Genomic DNA, 21,760 nt, shown 5'->3' on the forward strand with positions numbered 1-21,760 from the left:
TTGTAACGTGTTAAACAAATGAATCTCAGGAAGAATAAATCCAGCACCTGAATATAAATGCGTCATCTGATTCTATACCACGAAAGTCACAGTCACCAGAGATCTAGCCCATGCAGATAGCTAGAGAACTACAAATCTGCTGGTATATGGACTACAAGCTCCAGTCATGCAACACACACACCTGCTTCAAGTCTCCATTGATTACGCCCCTACAGCTGATGCTGGTCATGGACTGATTACACACACATATATACGGCTCACTTTGACACTCTTACTGCTGAGTCTTGTTGAATTGTTAGTAAACATTACTACTATTCATCCTTGCCTTGTCTTGCCGTGTTGACCCTCGTCTTATTTGTCTGTTTACGTTGCTTGTTGCCTGCCTGTACTGACCATCTGCCTGTTATTTGACTTCGACTCTGGATTTCACATTAGTGATGGGCAAAGCAAGGCTTCATGAAACACTGAAACAGTCAAAGTAAATGTGTTGAAGCTTCAAAACAGTGACAACTAGTGGTAATTTTTATGTATCGCACTGGAACAGCTTCAGCAAAGAACCAGTTGAGCAAATTGAGGTATTAAACCCCACTTTGTTGAGATGAACCTTCAAGTAATTTAGTGGAGCGGTGAGAGAGTGACTAGCATGCAGGGATAGTGGGTTAGAATCCAGGCTATAATACTGCTGTACAGTACAGTTATTATTTAAAGTATTCAAAATATTTAAAGGGCACCTAGGTTACCCCTTTTTTCAGATTTAATGTAAGTCTTTTGCGTCTCTAGAATGTGTATATAAAGTTTCAGATCAAAATACCCATCAGATTTTTCATTATACCTTTTACAAGATGCTGTTTTATACTGATTTCCAGCAGGGGGTGGTTTTGTCGTACTGCGCCTTTAAGCCGAGTTCTGCCCGCCCACTATTTCTACATGCCTCCTCCCTCAGCTGCGTCAGACAACAGACAGACTTAAAGGAATCACGTAGCGTTTGTGAGATACTACAGTAAGAACTAACCTTTACTAATCAGTATTGTGAAGTTGCATTGATGAGTCACACACAATTTCGTTACAAAGTTAACGCGCGTGCGCACACACACACACACACACAGATACACACGCACACACAGGCAGGCAGGCAGGCAGGCAGACAGACAGAGCGCGCTTAGCTTAGTTAAGGCTAACCTCAAGTACTGAGTGGATATCTGTTATGCTAATGTACAAAATAAACCTGATTTAACTTCCACAAACCGGGATTGAAACGTCTTCTTTTATAAGTGTTCTGACACGCGGCTGTGCTGATGAAGTAAAGCTGTAGTAAACGCTGTAATTAATTACACACATACTCTGTTTTAAAACACTTTAAACGTGAAACTTACTCTTAATCACATTTGATGATGATTGCTGATCCTAGCGAACAGAACAGACCTTTTATTCCCGGTTGCTTTGCGTATGTCTGTCTGGTCTTGTTGACATATACACGTGACTACCGGAACATGTTAATGCGCGCAGCTGTCAATCAATTCGGTGGGCGGGGGGATCGCACACCTATGTAATGGTGCGATTGATTTGAAAACAGCTCCAATTGGCCGACCCTTTTTTTGTAGTTAAATTGAAAAAAAAGGACTGGGTGTGTTCATATCACCCCAGTATGACGGTCTATACACTATACCAACACACAGATCTGTCCAAACAGTTTGAAAAGTAGATTTTTTACCATAGGTGCCCTTTAAAAGAGCTTACAGTTCCAAATATTTCAACATTAGTTCAAGTAATTAGTTAGTTTTAACCTCACCCACCATACTACACACTAAAGAAAATAGTTGTCGTACTCACTTTGGGAAACTGTTTTACGGGGATCAAAACCTTTTGTCCCAGTTTCATGTTCTTGTTGATGACCACATCGATGAACTTCTCGTCCTCTTTGTCTTCGTCTTTCTGAACCTTTTCGATCTCTGAAAAAGAGAGAGAGAGAGAGACGGAGGGAGTTAGTCAAATCATTATCCAGGTAGAATAAAGGTTTATCGGAGTGAATCTCAGGTTCAGATAAGCCCAGATAACAATCCTGCCATTTGCCCGATGTCATTTGTACCGAGCACTGGACTGTGAAATAGCTTCCATTGGCCACGCTGTAATTCAATTGGATGTGCTCATAATCATATCTGATAGACATTTGTGTGCGATTGGAGGATATTTCTGTCGGTGTGGCAGGCGTTGTGTGATTAGACATTAAAGTGTGTAAATGAGCTCTTCTCTCGCGCACAGAAGTCTTTGTTGTGGTGAGACACAGTGGGGTGCTGGACATTAGTCACATTAATGAGTTGTGTCTGCGGTGTGTGCGCGTGTCTGTGTGTGGGTAGTAGCATCTCTGTGGGTACTCTTCATTCGGTGCATTATTGGGTTCATTCTCAATGGGTTCATTGAGGCACTTAGCAGAAAATAGTATAAAAATGCCAGTAGAAAATATGTGCAGGTCCATCGCTCAACCAAATGCAAGTTTTAATATATGCAAATGCAGCCAGACCAATGTTGAAAGGGATTTGTGTGTCATATTTTTCTAGGTGTCATAATGTAGAAAGTATGCTGATTTATGTGTTATGTAGAAATGACTATTTAAAAACAAACATAAGACTGGATGAAATAATGCACAAGTTTTAGCTGACCTTGATTATCGGTAAGAGGGCATAATTCTGATGAAATGTGAATTGTTTTTCTGAAAAGACAACAAATGATGTGATTATGGCAGTTTTGAGCAAAGCAATTGTGATTTTCAATTTAGCCATTGTGTTACATGATGAAAATGTGACAACAAGTTTTCCTTGACTCAAACTGTACTGGAAAAAAGCTTGACTGGACAAAAATAGAAGAAGCAGGGCAAGAACGCAGTAGCTGCCGTAACTAAAAAGCAAACCTGTACAAACCCCTCCCACAAAGCTATAAAGATTGACGATTGGCTAATATGGCGGGAAGACATCACTCTCATGAGGAAACGTAAATATTTTACATACTGTCAGAAAAGTGGCTAATTTGTTCTAATACAAATAAATAAATAAAAATCGCAAATTGCCATAAGATTGTGTCAAACTTAAGTATTTAATTTACGAGAAAACGTAATTATTTTAAGTATAATTATTGTACATATTGGCTAATTTGTAAAATTAATTAACTTAATTTGAGTAATTTCGTATTTAATTCGATTTTTGAAATTTACGAATTGCTATGAGATAACACATCTATTTATCTATCTATTTATCTATCTATCTATCTATCTATCTATCTATCTATCTATCTATCTATCTATCTATCTATCTATCTATCATAACACATCCAATTTACGCATTTAATTTACTTAAAAATGTAATTATTTTACATATTGTCAATAAAGTGGCTAATTTGTACAAATTCACATGACTTAAATTGTGTGATTTCTAAAAGGAGGCTTGTCTCCAAACTCCAGTCCTAACTGTACTCCTCATTGGGGATGAGCAGATCATACTAAAATGTACAAATTAGATCATGAAAATCAATACGAATTAGTTACAAAATAAAAAAGTTGCCATGAGACTGTGTCAAATTTACGAGTTTAATTCACAGGAAAACATTTTTATTTGACATTTTGTTAGAAAAGTGGCTGATGGTAATGTCTAAAAGGGGACGTGTCTCCAAACTTCACCCCTAACTCACAATAAGCGACGAGCACATCATACTCATTCATTCATTCATTCATTGTTTTGTCGGCTTAGTCCCTTTATTAATCCGGGGTCGCCACAGCGGAATGAACCGCCGCACATCATACTAAATTGCACATATGAGATCGTACAAATTAATAAAAAATTCGCCAGTAAATGTAAAATTTACGAATTGCCATGAGATTACATCTAATTTACGCATTTAAATTACGAGAGAGTGGCTAATTCTTATCAATTCATATGACTTAAATTGTGTGATTTCTAAAAGGAGGCCTGTCTCCAAACTTATAACCCTACCCCCTCATTGGGGGATGAGCAAATTGTACTAAACTATACAAATGAGATTGTACAATTTAAAAATAGTTAAGAATTGCCATGAGGTTATGTCTAATTAACACATTTAAATCACTCGAAAATGTATTTATTTTACATAATAAATGTGGCAAAGTGGAAAATTTGTCCAAATTCATACGACTTAATGTAATTTCTAAAGGGAGGTGTGTCTCCAAACTCTACCCCTAACCCTACTACTAATTGGTGAATGGAAAAAATCATACAAAAATGTACAAATGAGATCATACAAATTAATGAAAAATTAGAAACTAAATTAAACAGTTATGAATTGCCAAGACATTGCATCTATTTTAGAGTTAAATTTATAGAAAACGTAATTATTTTACATATCATCAGAAAAATGGATAATACGTACAAATTCATGCAACTTAATTTGAGTGATTTCTAAAAGGAGGCATGTCTCCAGACACTACCCTTAACCCTTATTGGGGAATGACCAAATCATAGTAAAATGTGCGAACAAGATTGCAAAAATTAATACGAATTAGTCACTAAATCAAAAAGTTACAAATTTAAATGATATTGCGTGTAGTTTACAATTTTAGTTTATGAAAAAACTTATTATTTTTACTTGTTATACTTATTATTTTAAAGATGGTCAGAAAAGTTGCTAACTTGTACAAATTCATACGTTTTAATTCATGCAATTTCTAGAAGGAGGAGAGTCTCCAAACTCCACCCCTATGCCTAATTGGGGGATGAGAAAAATCATACTAAAATGTACAAATGAGATCATACAAATCAATACAAATTAGTTAAAAATATCAAAAAGTTACGAATTGCCATGAGATTGTGTCAAATTAAAATCTTTAACTTACTAGAAAATGTTACTATTTTACATATCGTCAAAAAAGTGGCTAATTCATACAAATTCATATGACTTTGTGTGATTTCTAAAAGGGGCGTGTCTCCAAACTCCACCCCTAACCCAACCCACATTGGGGGACGAGAAAATCATACTAAAACGCACAAATGAGATTGTACAAATTATACAAATTTGCCACTAATTCAAAAAGTTACAAATTGCCATGACATTGTGCCTAACTTACACATTTAATTAACAAGAAATCGTAACTATTTTACATAGTTGAAGAAGTGGCTAATTCGTACAAATTAATACGACTTATTTTGTGTTTTCTAAAAGAGGGCATGTCTCCAATCTCCACCCCTAACCCTACCCCTTATTGGTGAATGAGCAAATCGTACTAAAATGTACAAATGTGACAACACAAATTACTATAAATTCACCAATAACTCTAGAAGTTACGAATCGCCATGAGAATGTGTTTAATTTACGCTATTAATAGTAATGCGAGTGAACCATCTTTGTGTATCTATAGTCTTTGGTATCATTTTTTTACACAATAAAAGGAGATCTGTAAGTGTTTCATGTTTTTATATTCTCGGAGGACGGGGTCAACCAGTCACTCACATGACACAAACATCCAATCATTGCACAAAAGGCAAAATCTAGCTCCGCCCTATATTGTTTCTCTCTATATGATCAAGAAATGCAAAGAAAGGACAATCCATGTCACCTTAAATGGTTTCAATCAATCCACCTACAGAGAAAGTAAATGGGATTTCCACCACAACACCACAGCATCTGTTAAGGAACCTGCTTCCATCAGTTCCCAACTTTTCCGACAAACATTCCCAAAACTTGCCCTGGCCATTAACTCTTAGTGATATTTAGTGCACTTCAAAAGAGTTTAAATATGGATAACACTTTTAATGTTCTTTTCTACAATCTGTCATCTTTTGATGCTCATTGCGCTTTAATATTCAACAGTCTGTTCCATAATTTGTGCTTTGGTGAGGGCGGTTTATGCAAAATTAAGACATCCTCCAGTCTAATAAGAAAAGCACTTCTTACTCAAAGAGTTGCTTCTGTATGTGGTCTAACTGCATCTCCGTGAATCTGAGACCCATGAGTGGCCATTAATTAATAAAAAAAAAAATAAGACACCTCGATTATTTAAAACAGAAAAGATCTGACCTGTTAAATGAGATAAGACCTAATAAAATCACCCAAAACTGTTGTCATTCTGTAGGAATGCATTACTTTTAACATACACAAATCATATTAATATATTTATTAAGCGATACTCATTTAATACTTATGTCTTAGTGTTGCATGGGTATATAATCGCCCTCAAAATGTGATATTAAACACAAACAAACACGGTAACACTTTATAATAACTACACACTAAATCATTTATTAAGCATTAGCAAATAGTGAATTCATTATCTTTTAAGCATTAACTCAACATTAATAAGTGTTAGTAAGCAGTTTATAACTGCAGCTACAAATGCTCTATTCTTGACTTACAAACATCTTTATAATGTGTTTAATAATTGTACTTTCATACTTTGTTAATGGTTTATTTTTCATTATTAAATTATCACATTATTTGCAAACCATTTGTATTTAGGAGTAGTTGAGGGTTTTAAGGATCATTCAGATTGAGTTAGTAAATGATTAATAAACTATTAAAATCAACATTTATATGTCTTATTAATCAGGCATATACTAATGGTAACTATGTATGTTAATAAATGGCCGATTGGCCAGCCGCCCGGTCGACCGTTCAGTCGTTCAGCCAGTCAGTCAAACGGACAGTCGCTCCACAGTGGCCTTCGGTGGCTTTTCATGTGAGAACAGCGCGGGCGCGAATGGTGTTCGAGACGCAAAAAGGCGCGCACAGCGGCCTCTCGCGGATTTGCAAAAACAAAATCTGCTCAAATACGTACCTCCCGGGACGTATTTCGCGGTCTGCAGAAACGTCCACGGGGCTACGTTTCCAAAATGAGCCCGGGTTGATGTTCTCATTTCCACCTAATGCAGATTAGCAGATTTTCAGTTGTATGAAAGGCATGTAGGACTACACAGTAGCTCATGTTAAAAAACAATGAAGTTGAAACTAACGCTGCTTTGGAAAACTTCAATGAACAGGTGTAAAACAAAGCCAGGTTACAATAGCGCTAAAAACAGCAGACACATTAAAAGAAACAAATCTCTTTCAGACATCGAAAGCTCCACTTCTCAAGATAAAAGAGGTGTCAAACATCCAAACTAATACTGGTCACACTTGACAGAACAGCTGACAAATGCTGAGCATTACGCTCTCAAGTACAAACCATTTCTCCACCCTTCTCTTTCCAGTGCGCGTTCTTTGCCATTTATTTCCTGTTTGTGTAGAAAACCAAACAAACAGAGAGAAATATGAACTTTTGGAAGGGTAAAGTGCAGAGAATTTGGGGTCAACCTTCAGCACGCGGCCTGTGTGGTGTACAACAGCTCAAAAAAAGTCTTGAAATGGACACCAAACACAGAGAGATTTAGGATTTAACCAGATAAAGCAGAAAGGGTTGTTCTTTAAGAGGTCTAAGGTGCTTCACCCTTCTCAAATCTATCTATCTATCATCTATCTATCTATCTATCTATCTATCTATCTATCTATCTATCTATCTATCTATCTATCTATCTATCTATCTATCTATCTATCTATCTATCTATCTATCTATCTATCTATCTATCATCCATCCATCATCTATCTATCTATCTATCTATCTATCTATCTATCTATCTATCTATCTATCTATCTATCTATCTATCTATCTATCTATCTATCTATCTATCGATCATCTATCATCTATCTATCTATCTATCTATCTATCTATCTATCTATCTATCTATCTATCTATCTATTTATCTATCTATCTATCTATCTATCTATCTATCATCCATCCATCATCTATCTATCTATCTATCTATCTATCTATCTATCTATCTATCTATCTATCTATCTATCTATCTATTTATCTATCTATCGATCATCTATCTATCTATCTATCTATCTATCTATCTATCTATCTATCTATCTATCTATCTATCTATCTATCTATCTATCTATCTATCTATCTATCTATCTATCTATCTATTTATCTATCTATCGATCATCTATCTATCTATCTATCCATCTATCTATCTATCTATCAATCTATCAATCTATCAATCTATCTATCTATCTATCTATCTATCTATCTATCTATCTATCTATCTATCTATCTATCTATCGATCATCTATCTATCTATCTATCTATCTATCTATCTATCTATCTATCTATCTATCTATCTATCTATCTATCTATCTATCTATCTATCTATCTATCTATCTATCTATCTATCTATCCTTCATTCATTCATTCATTCATTCATTCTTTTTTTTCAGCTTAGTCTCTATTTCAGAGGTCGCCAAAGCGGAATAAACCACCAACCATTCCACAATACTTTTGTCAGGTAATGCAAAAACCAACCCAAGCTCATTCTAAAAACGTGGGCCCACAGACGTTTCTGGAGACCACGATTTATGTGGCCGGAGGTACGTATGGCAGCATTTCGTTTTTTCAAGCAAACGATATGGGGCGGTGTGAAGCCACTCTTCTTCGCGCTCGCTGGCTGAGCTGACGGCTCACCTCCTCCACGTGGAGGGCTTTCCCGTCGCAACCAGTTTGTCCGGTTAGCTTGTCATGTTATGTCGGCGGAGTGGAGGCCCATAGGAGCAGGAGGAGCCGGCCGGTTCGAGCGAACGAGTTCGTAACTGGGTAAGAATGCGGTGAAGTAGTAATTCGTCGCTTTAGGTTTGGGAAGATGGAGGAGGAGGAGGGTGGCCGGGTCGGCCGATTGGCCAGCCACCCAGTCAATCATTCAGTCTTTTAGCGAGTCGGTCAATCGGACAGACAGTCGCTCGACAGCAGCCTCCGGCAGCTTTTTACGCGAGAACAGCATTCTTGCAGATTTTTTGTTTTCGCGAAAACAAAAACTGCATAAATACATACCTCCTGGGGTGTATTTCTCCAGAAACGTCCGCGAGGCTACCTTTCCAGAATAAGCCTGGGTTTGTAAAAACATACTTTTGTATGGTAAAAACATACAAAAAAATACTAAAAATGAATACTAAAAAACAAATCATTCTCAATAGATTTCTAAATAGCACCCCCCCCAAAAAAAAAATAAAAAAACAAAAAAAACACACTAAAAAACACTTTAAAAATGGCTAACTGTTTCTTTTAAATCAAAGGACAAAGCCTAATTTTGGGGGAAGTTATTGATTTCATTAATCTCCAGCTACACTGGCACACACTCACACACATACAGCACAGTTCTCGGTCAGAGTGGCGGCATAACAGAAGAGCATCTGAAAATGAAAAATAAGATGCGTGTTGCAAAACACTTTGGAGCATTTTTTTTTTTTTTTCAAGAGTGGGCCGGTGTGACAGATGGCAGATCAATATCCGCGGCTGCCCGCTGTCATCAGCCCGTCACCCGGACCACATCTCATTCCTGCAAAACCTCCCTCTGGACTCCAAGCCTGAGAAACACTGAAAAATGCCTATAGATTTCCATGACAGCCGACACATTTCTTTTTCTTTTTTTTTTTATTCGCCTCTGAGGAGAAGCATGTAGTGATGTTTTAAAGCTGAAGACCTCGGAGGCTGACAGACTCGTTCTGCATGCACAAATATATATACAATCCGTCTGCATTTCTAAGTAATTCAAAACAATCTTCAGGGCATTTCTTTAAGTCGTAATCTCTGGTGTTTCACTGCATTCCCACAGCATGAGAAAAGTAAATGTGCAATAGGGAGGGACTCAAATACTTCATGACAGTAGATGTCAATACACAAAAAAAAATGGCTATAAATATAGAACTTTTAAAATAATGTTTAAAAAATGTCAATGTTTTTAAAAGTCTCTCAGCCCATAATGTCAAAGATGAATGTTTAAGATCATTTTCAAAAATATTTTCAATAATTCTTTAAAATAGATTCCTTTACAAAATTTACTGTATAATAATCAAAAGAGAACTCTTTCATAGCATAACATAATAAAAGTCCAATTTAAAAAAAGTTTAACTTTATTTCTTTATTTATTTCTTATTTTTGCATGTTTTTTGTTGTTGTTGTTGTTGTTGTTGTTGTTGTTGTTGTTGTTGTTGTTTCAGATATTGCTTTTATTTAAATTTTAAAATCAGAAATTTTTCACACATTTACACAATGTTCCAGACTTGAGCCTTTGTTTACTGTTTTATAAAACTAGTTTGTCTTTTGGAGAAACCTTTTCCACTAAAACTTTTATTTGTGGGTTCAAATATGTTCAGAGGAAACGCTTTAAGCTTCGTTCAGCTTCTTAATTTTTTATTAGGACAAGCTAAAATGCCGGTATATAGTACCAGAAAGCAAACAATTGAAGGTAAGAGACACAACTTGTTGGCAGTTTTGTTAATTCTGTCAAATCAAGAATTCTTGTTGATTTTAAGGTTTTTTAAACTATGGATGATCTTCCTTCTTTCGACTTGATGTGGTGTTACGCCGGCCCTCTGTGTGAGCTTTATGAAAATGAGTTGGTTTTTGCTCCCATTTTGTTTTTTTTTCTCTCTTTTTTTTTTTTTTTTTGGAGTTGATTGTTTGAATATATATATATATATATATATATATATATATATATATATATATATATATATATATATATATATATTAATAAAGTGAAAGATGTTAACAGTTACAGGTTTCCAGCTTTCTTTAGAATATCTTCTTTAGTGTTAAACAGAATTAGGAACCTGCGAGTGAGTAAATATAATATATAGAGTATATATAGAGGATCTTTCTTTCTTTCTCTAAAGTAGAAAACATTTCAAGGAACTGATCTGAATTCAAGTGGTGACAAAAACATGAATATGAAAACACACACACACACATATACATATATATATATACATATACATACATATATATATATATATATATATATATATATATATACATATACATATACATACATATATATATATATACACACACACACACACACATATATATATATATATATATATATATATATATATATATATATATATATATATATATATATATATATATATATATATATATATACATATATATATATATATATATATATATATATATATATATAGGCAATATCACATGAATAGCAGTGCGATATGGCTGTATTATACGGTTGATCGGCATTGGTGGGAGGCATGCATTGGCTCAAGGACGCAGGCCCACCGGTAACGATATACAGCCATATTGCACTGCTAACTCAAGTGATATTGCACTTACAGTATACAACAGTTCAATTGCATAACTGTGTATATAAAAAAGAAAATCAAACACAGAGAGTCTTAAACATCCTTTTGTATGAGGAACTACTGTCTTCTGCCATTCATTCACATCTGCAGCTGACGTCAGAACAGCAGAAGCCGTTACAAATTCTTTAACGTCACTTGAGAGCTAATGTTTGAATGATTCTCTTGCGTAATGTCTAAAGTGATGACAAAACCGCTGATTTTGCTCACATTTTAAGATTATAAGGCTGAACGGTATAAATTGCCATCAGTCTACAGAGATTTCCCAGTATTTTCCTGTTACAATTGGGAGATCACAATAATTAACCCAGAAAAAAGCCAAAGCAAAGCAAACAGATTACTATGGTATAAACACAGCAATACAACATACAAGAGAGTACGTGGTACAAGTGAATTGGGTAAGCTAAACTGTCAGTAGTGTATGTGTGTGAATAAGTGTGAATGGGTATTTCCCCGTGATAGGTTGCAGCTAGAAGGGCATCCGCTGCATATGCTGGATAAGTTGGCGGTTCATTTCGCTGTGGCGGCCCCAGATTAATAAAGGGACTAAGCCGAAAAGAAAATTAATTAATTATTTATTTGAATAAAATTATCTATCTATCTATCTATCTATCTATCTATCTATCTATCTATCTATCTATCTATCTATCTATCTATCTATCTATCTATCTATCTATCTATCTATCTATCTATCTATCTATCTATCTATCTATCTACAAAAAAAACACATTTCAAGTAAAAAAAAACTTCATAACAATAATTATTATTATTATTATTAATATTACTAATTTTATCTCAGTAGAACCCTGTTATGCGATGTGCTAGCTGCAGACCTTGGAGGCTGACAGGCTTGTTCTGCATGCATGAATATATCAAACCGTCTGCATTTCTGAGCAATTCAGCTCGATCTTCAGGGCTTTTCTTTATGTCATAATCTCCGGTGTCTCCCTCGCGCTGCCTTCCCTCAACACACCAACGCAAATGAAGGCGATGCGGAGGGGAAATATATTTCTTCATTATGAAACAATGGTGTCTACAGGCGGAACTGTAATGAAAAGCAGATAAGTCACGGCGGGAGGTCTCGCACGCTCATCTACTTTCAAAGAATTTACAGATTTCTGCAGCGGCTTTCTAATAAAATAAAAGCGAATGACTTCAAGTGAGCGCAATTCATCCTAAATAATAAGACAAGGCTGTGTTTTAGGGATGTTGAATAGTGGTGGATGGTGTGACCCAAATATTTCATCCTGGTATACGAGTGATTTGCATTGTGGGTCACTCTGCATTGAAATTTAGTACTAGAAATGGCTTTTACATTAAAAATACATGCACATATGAATGTAAAATAACCTCATTTTATTACATTTTTATATTACAATACAAACTCAAGCAATTGTTATTACAAGATAATTACACTAAAAGTCAAGTTTACAATAATAATAATAATAATAATTATATATATATATATATATATATATATATATATATATATATATATATATATATATATATATATATATTCTTTCTAATACTTTTATATTGTTTATGGAAGTCAGTTTTTCTCACTAATGTGTGAAATTTTTATTTCATTTGATAAATATGTATATTTTTATTACAAATTTTGTTGAAACTAGAGTATTACAGTTTTTTACAAAATAATTTAAAAACAATAAAAAGTTATTGTTGTTTAAATGTTTTAACCTCATGTTTCAAATATTTTTTCGAGATTTTTCAAATACATAAAATCTGACATAATTATTAGTAAAGAAGATAAACAATTATTAATATAGATAAAAAAAATATAAGGAAAAATAATTCTTAACCCTTTGACTGCCCCTCTACCAAACGGTTGACCATGTTTTTACTGTTTTAAATAATGGTTTACACAAACAGCATTGCTGGTTTACAAAAATAAAATAAATAAATAATAAAAATCAAATAAACATCCTCTTGCATGACTACACTTGATTTTGGTTTTATTGTAAAAAAAAAAAAAAGAAAGAAAGAAAAGCATGTTAAATGAAAATCTGAAATATTTTACTGCATACTTAAAAAAAGGTGATTTATTATTAAAAAATGTTTTATTTTGAATATTGTTTTAAATAAATTGGTCTTACACTTCATATTTTTTTCATTGTATATGTATTAAGCCTGGTACTTTTACCAAAAACTGACACATTAACAATTTGGTAGAGGCTGACATTTTAGAAATTATGGTATGTGTTGAAAAAAAAATGCATTGAGTCAGTTAACTAGCGACATTAGGATCTAAGAAATGCAATCCAAATATTTTTTTCTTGGCAGGGTAGTTAAAGGGTTAAAGAGTGCAGTGAAAATGTTCAACTAAATTAAATGACTTAATTTTATTACTATTATTATTATTATTATTATTATTATTATTATTATTATTATTATTATCATTATCATTACTAAAATCTGTGTACACAGACCAGAAATCTTATTTTTGTGACATGATAGCATATAATATATTTGTGCCTACCAAATACATATGTACAGCAGTTCCACACAATATATGACATATAATTATGCGCTTAGCATTTACATAATTAACTGGCAAACCATTTTCTATGTGTGATTAAAATGTTCCATATATATTTATTTATTTGTTTATTTGTTTATTTATTTATTTATTTTTTATATGTATGTAAAGTTGATTTATTGCAATATACTTCTGTGCAAACGTTTTAGGACACCATTACCTTTGCTGTTTTAAAAGATGGTTCCATACAGTACCATTACCATGTACTGTATAATTATTTATCACGATTTTTAGCCAAATTAAGGTTAGTGACCGAATTTAGGTTAGAGATGGTGAGGTTTTTATGACACGTGTAAGACTGAATGATTTTGGTAAAACATGCTGAAGTCTATGTGCTTTCTGAATAATGGTAAAAATGAATGCTAAAAACACAGGCAGATTTTACTCATATATGTCATTCCTTTAGAAATGCACTCATTGGTAATAGTTTGATTTTTTTTATGATGATAATGATCCCAACACTGAAAACACTGAAAACACTGAAAGCCATGAAATGGCCTCACCAGTGTCCATACCTGAATATTATAAAGCCGGTATGAGATACATCTGAAAGATAAAGAAATGTACGACAGCTAATCTAAAGAGAAACTCTGTGAAGTGATGAAAAATGCTTGATATTTAAAGACAAGCTCCACAAAAGGAGCTGAAGTTGTTTTTGGAGTCAACGGAGGTGATATTAAAGGTGCAGTGTGTAGGACTGACAACTAGTGGTTGAACTAGGTATTGCAATCTAAATACAAAACATTGGAGTTTTTTTTTTTTTTTTTAATTTTCACCTGTCCCCTTCTAAATGGAGGTAACCAGATTAATGACACACACAGAAGCAAGTGTGCCTGACAATGGAGCTAATTTTTACATTTAATTTATTAAAAGTAATTCATTTATTATTTTAAATTAAATTATGTGATATTTATACTATTTGCGAATTAGGTCACGTTTTCCATCATGCCCGGCTCGCATATATTGAGTCATGACAAATAAAATATGCTGTGTTTGCCACCAAGGTAACCTAGGGAGCTGAAATATAATTAGGTAAACTGGCAGAGGGCGGAGTTACAGAGACCAAAACAAAAATAAACATTTCAACACGGAATACACATATTCAAAGGACAATGACTGACCTTAGCATTGCTTTTCAGATAAACAAGTATGTTCACTTAGTGTGTTTCTAAAATATCTGCAAACATATTATGGGATTTCATGCTTTAGAAGGAGTCAAACACATACATGCAGCACCTTTAAGCACTGACTTTGAATTAAAGAAGTACATTTGTAGTTGAACACTTCTGTAGTTTACTCTTGCTATATTTCAGATGTGCTAGAAGAGACTCTGCTGACCTGAGATCGGTGCCTGGTGAAAGTGCCTCAGGAAAAGGCTGATTTTCATACAGATCTTTAGCGTTCTGTGTAGCACATCCAGATTCGTGGCACGTGTGCACCACTGGGATGTCATTAAGTGGGGTCAGGCTGCCCTTTTATGCTAACCACTTAATGGGTTTGTACAGTAGTGTACTCTACATGATAAATGAACTCTACTGGAGAGAGCGCTGAAGCATATTTAGGGAAATCCTGGAGCCACGAACGCACTTCTATAACAGCTGTTCTGTGTTTACTCTTTTTTTTTAAGATGCTAATGCTAAACAAATCAGAATGCTTTGTCTTTCAAACACACACCCACAATGTTATATATATATATATATATATATATATATATATATATATATATATATATATATATATATATATATGTATGTATATATATATATATATGTATGTGTATATATATATGTATGTGTGTGTGTGTGTGTATGTATATATATATATATATATATATATATATATATATATATATATATATATATATATATATATATATATATATATATATATATATACATTTAAGTTTTAAAAGGTCTCTGCAGGCCAAGACTAAATTTATTTGAATTAAAATAAAGCCAAAACAGCAATAAAGTGAGTCATTTTTCTATCTTCCGGTTCACAAGATTCCTCAGAAATCATTCTAATGTGCAATTTAATGACCCAAAAACATTTCTTATAAAGCTAAAACAGTTGTTTAGGATCTTTTGATGAATTTACAGTTCCAAACAACAGCATAAATATAAAAATAAAAAGATTGTCTAACATTCTGAATGATTTTACTGTCACTTCTGATTATTTTATTCCATCTTCGCTGATTAAAATCTTACTTTATTTAATATATTTTTAACAAAACAAAAGCTGACCCCAAATAAAAACTTTAAATTGTTGTAATAAATATAAATGTTGATAAATGCTGACCGTTTGAACTTCATAATAATCAAAAAATGAATAAACAAACGAACGTATATATGAGCAGACAAACATACGTACGAATGAACAAACATTTGAATGAACATATGAATGAAGGTACGAACAAATTTATGAATGAACATATATATATATATATATATATATATATATATATATATATATATATATATATATATATATATATATATATATATATATATATATATATATAAACAATAGTACAAATGAAAAAACGTACAAATGAACATGTAAACGAACGTATGAATTATCATGCATACGAACAAAAAAATACAAATAAACAAACTTACGAATTAACATGTGAATAAACCTACAAACAAACATATGAATGTACATACGAACAAACAAACATACAAATGAACATACATACATACAAACAAACAAACTAAAGTACAAACAAACAAACATACAATTGAACGAACAAAGGTACAAACAAATGAACATACATACGAACAAACAAACGTACAAAAGAACATACATACAAGCGAACGAACAAAAGTACAAACAAATGAACATACATACAAACGTACAAAAGAACATACATACATACAAACACACTAAAGTACAAACAAACAAACATACAAACGAACAAACGTACAAATGAACACATGCAAACAAACAAAAGTACAAACAAACATGCAAATGAACATGCGAATGAAGGTACAAACAAACATATGAACGAACATATATACAAACAACCAAAGTCTGATTAAACAAACGTAAAAATGAACATGCAAACAAACGAACATGCAAAAGTACGAATAGGCAAAAGTATGACCAAACAAACATACGAATGTGAACATGTGAACGAACGTACGAACATACATATGAAGAACAAAAGTACAAACAAACAAACATACGAATGAATGGACATACATATGAACATACATACGAAAGAACAAACATACGAATGAACATATGACCAAACATACAAACAAATGTATGAATGGACATGCATATGAACGAACAAAAGTATGAACAAATAAAAATACAAACAAACATATGAATTAACACACAAATGAATGAACAAACATGTGAATGAACATATGAATAAACAATCGAACAAACAAACAAACAAACAAACGAATGAACAAACGAAAACACAGTGTTTCCTTCAATTGTCCTAAAAACAACTGATAATAATATAATTCAGTAATTGTAAACAATATTAAACAGCCATTAATATGTTAATAACATGTAATCAAATACTAGTAATACAATCTATTACTGTGTTACACTGTAAAAAAACGACTTTTCATAGTAAATCAACAAATATAAATCAACAAAATAAAAGCATTGGTTCAAATTATGAGATAATTCACTTTAACGTACATTTTTACAAACAGTTACAAAGTATCAGTAAGAAACTATTAAATTAATTGTCAAACCTGGAGAACATTAATTTATATTATTATATTAATATATATTATTATATAAAAGTACGAACAAAAGTATGAACAAATAAACATATGAACGACCAAACATATGAATAAAAATGCAAACTAACGTCCAAACAAACATAAATTAATATATCTTATTATATATTTTTATATTAGTTATATTTTCAAAATTAAAATCATTGATTTTTTATTCTTTGAAAATGTGTATGATTCGTTTTTATAAATTCAGTTACTATTAGCGTTATCAGTGATTCAACAAGATCTGTCTAAAGAACTCAAGTGCTATAAATACATCTCTAAATGAGGATTAAACTACTTTCAGAGGATCAAATTGCTATTTATAATAAACACAAATGAACATGTGAACAAACATGTGTACAAACATACATATGAACAAACAAATGTACAAACTTACATACGAACAAATGTAAAAATGAACATGTGAACAAACATGTGAACAAATGTACGAACATACATATGAACGAACATATACAAACAAACGTACGAATGAACATACATACAAACAGACAAACGTACGAATGAACATACGAGTGAACGCACAAACAGTCGTACGAATGAATGTATACAAATGAACATTCGAACGAACAAAAATATGAATGAATAAACAAATGGATGAACATGCGGACGAACATAAGAACGAAGAAAAATACAAATGAACATATGAGCAAATGTAAAAACAAACGTATGAACGAACATGCATACGAACAAACAAAAGTAAAAATAAACATACGAACAACAAATGAATGAATGAACAAACAAACAAACAAACTAATGTACGAATAAACATACAAATTAACATAAATAAGAACAAACAAACATACAAATGAACATATGAACGAACGTTTGAACAAACGTACAAATTAACATATATACAAACAAACAAAAGTACAAACAAACATATGCGTCTTTAGCATCTGACAGACATCCCATTCAAAGCCTGAATAAAGAAGCCAACAAAAGTATGAACGAATAAACGTACAAATGAACATGAGAACGAACATCTGTACTAACATACATATGAACAAACAAATGTACAAACTTACATATGAACAAAACAAACAAATAAACATGTGAACAAATGTTTGAATGAACATACACATGAACAAACTAATATACAAACTAACGTACGAATGAACATACATACAAACCGACAAACGTATGAATGAGTGAGCATATGAATGTAAAAACAAACGTATGAACGACCATGCATACGAACAAACAAAAGTATGAACAAATAAACATATGAACAACAAATGAATGAATGAACAAACAAACAAATGTACAAACATACAATTTTACAGAAATACAAACGAACAAACATAAGAATAAACATATGAACGAACAAACAAAAGTACGTACAAACATATGAACGAGTGTATGAACAAACTTACAAACAAACAATTGACCAAGCAAACGGACAAATGGAAACACAGTGTTTTCTTAAATTGTGGCAAAAACAACTTAAATTTAAAAGAATTCAATGAATTTTAAACGATATTAAACAGCCAATAATATGTTAATAACATGTATAAATACATAGACTTGTTATTTTCTTAAAAAAACAGTATGTTTTGAATTAAAATGACGTGTGTACGTTTTGTTTTTATAAATTCAGTTACTATTAGTGTGAGCAGTGAATCAACAAACTCTCTCTAAAGAACTCAAGTGCTATAAATACATCGAACAAACATATGAATGAATAAACATACGGATGGACATGCGGACAAACATAACGAAGAAACATACGAATGAACATACGAGCGAATGTAAAAACAAACGTATGAACGAACATGCAAATTAACATAAATACAAACGAACAAACGTATGAATGAACATATGAAAAAAACCAAACAAAATTACGAACATACATATGAACGAGTGTATGAACAAAATTACGAACAAGCGTACAAACAAAAACAGTGTTTTCTTAAATTGAGACAAAAGACAAAAACAACTGAAAATAAAACAATTCAATCATTTGTAAACAATATTTAAAAGCCAATAACATGTTAATAACATGTAATAAATACATAGACTGGGTATTTTCTTTAAAAACAGTATGTTTTAAATCAAAATTTATATTTTTTATATTTAAAAATGTGTATGTTTTGTTTATATAAATTCAGTTACTATTAGCGTTAGCAGTGAATCAACAAACTCTCTCTAAAGAACTCAAGTGCTATTAATACATCTCTAAATGAGGATTAAAACACGTTCAGAGGAACCAAATTGCAAGAATTTTCCTTCCACACACAAACATAAAATCCGAATGGCCTGTTTTTTTTTTTTTACTTCATAACTTCCTAATTTAAGAAACATCTTCAATAGTCTCTGTCAACCAGGAAACATTTTCATAATTGCTCTATATAATGACAGCATTGACGTAACTGCTAAAAAAAATAAATTTCACACCAGCTAATTTCTCTTCGGTTCACACTGTCCTTCTCTCCATGCACGATTAGACGGCCACATATTAGCTTTGACCTTGCGCAACTTGCATTTGTGGACTGATCTTCAGCCTTGGCAAGATTAAGCCCCGCGTCTTTAGCATCTGACAGACGTCCCATTCAGAGCCCGAATAAAGAAGCCAAGGGAGAAGAGTCTGAGACGCGGGCCGTAATCTCACTTTCCCACCGCCTCGCGGATCAGAACAGAACTGAGCGGGAAAACGCGGCCAAAAGCTCATCTGTCCTCTGAAGGTTATTTACGCCGCTGCTAAAATCTGCGAACAATTCCACCCGTGACTCTTAAGAGATGACAGGAATTGGACGTGTTAATAAGACGGAAAGTGAGACAGTGTCCTCTGCGGAAATATGAGAAATGCTAATTATTTGGAACACAAACATTAACACGCCATTCGCTCATGAATATTATAATGCTGCAGGCGGTCGGGTCGCACCAAAATATTATCCGCCATTATAATGGATTTTCATGAGGGAAACATTCACAGTTTATGCTGGGAATGAAAAAAAGTCACTTATTATTTTGCGTTCTGGTTTATCATTAAGGGTTTTGCTTTTTTTTTTTTTTTTGAAGGCTGGGTGAAATATTTAATATGCATCTCAATGACAGAACAACAGGGGACTCCAACTTTCAAGGCTAATAATAAACTTTCATCCCCTCTTTGAAGAAATTCATGAAATGTTAATCAAGCAGAATGTGCTAAAAGTCATATTTAATTGCACTAATAGCATTCAGTGTAGCTGATGTACCCTGCAAAAATAAGAAATACAACTAAATACTTATATTACTACTATACTATACTATATTATATATACTATACTATACTATATATACTATATTACTATTATACTATATAAATACAATCTTAATCAAATATTTTTATTTATTTATTTATGTATTTATTTATCTTTCTTAAAAAGTAAAACTTTTTTTGCAGCAGTCCTACAGTAGAAGTTTGGTCGCTCAATGCATACCTTCACATTCAACAATCAACTATTTTGTTTTGTTTGTTTTTATTTAGTTAACTTTTTTTTTTTTTTTTTTCTTTTGTTTCTTTATTTTATTATTTTTTTATTTAACTTTTTTTGTTTGTTTTTATTTAGTTAACTTTTTTGTTTAGTCTTTTTTTCTTTTTTCCCTTTTGTTTTATTTTATTGCTTTGTTGTTTTTATTTATTTAACTTTTTGTTTTGTTCGTTTTTATTTAGTTAACTTTTTAAAGTTTTTCTTTATTTTATTGCTTTGTTGTTTTTATTTATTTAACTTTTTTGTTTTGTTTTGTTTACATTTATTTTACTTTTTGTTTTGTTTGTTTTTTTATTTTTATTTTTTTTTTGTTTTTTTTTTGTTTTTTGTTTTTATTTAGTTAACTTTTTTGTTGTTTTTGTTCATATTTATTTTACTTTTTGTTTTGGTTTGTTTTGTTTAGTTTTTATACATTTTACTTTTTATTTAGTTTTTTTCTTAGTTTTTATTTATTTTACTCTTGCTTTGCTTTAATTGAATTGATTTTACGTTGTGGTTTTGCTTTGCTTTTCTTTAATTTAATTATACTTTTTTATTTTATTTTATTTTATTTTATTTTATTTTATTTTATTTTATTTCATTATTGAGCCCCGGCTGGGTCACTAGGCATTTCTGTGTGGAGTTTGCATGTTCTCCCCTTGTTGGCGTGGGTTCCCTCTTCGTGCACCAAACAACCCTTTTCCTCTTTAAGCATCAATTTTATTCAGGAACAGAAAGGTTCCTATATTATTACAATAAAAGTCCTTCAAGAA

At 32.3% G+C, this 21,760-nt stretch overlaps 1 protein-coding gene across 8 annotated transcripts in view; it reads right to left on the reverse strand.

The window, feature by feature from the left end:
• khdrbs3 (KH domain containing, RNA binding, signal transduction associated 3) overlaps positions 1-21,760 on the reverse strand; it is a 218,038-nt gene that overhangs the window by 99,593 nt on the left and 96,685 nt on the right. For all 8 annotated transcript variants that reach the window (XR_015516400.1, XR_015516398.1, XR_015516395.1 and 5 more), the window contains exon 2: positions 1,831-1,949. Coding sequence is in view for 2 of the 8 variants with exons in the window: in XM_087295295.1 (XP_087151421.1) it covers positions 1,831-1,949 (119 nt within the window). In the remaining 6 variants the exon portion in view is untranslated. The remainder of the gene's footprint in view (positions 1-1,830; positions 1,950-21,760) is intronic.

This window comes from Danio rerio, chromosome 19 (assembly GCF_052040795.2).
Source record: "Danio rerio strain M-AB ecotype USA chromosome 19, GRCz13ab, whole genome shotgun sequence".
Classification (NCBI taxonomy): Eukaryota; Metazoa; Chordata; class Actinopteri; order Cypriniformes; family Danionidae; genus Danio; species Danio rerio.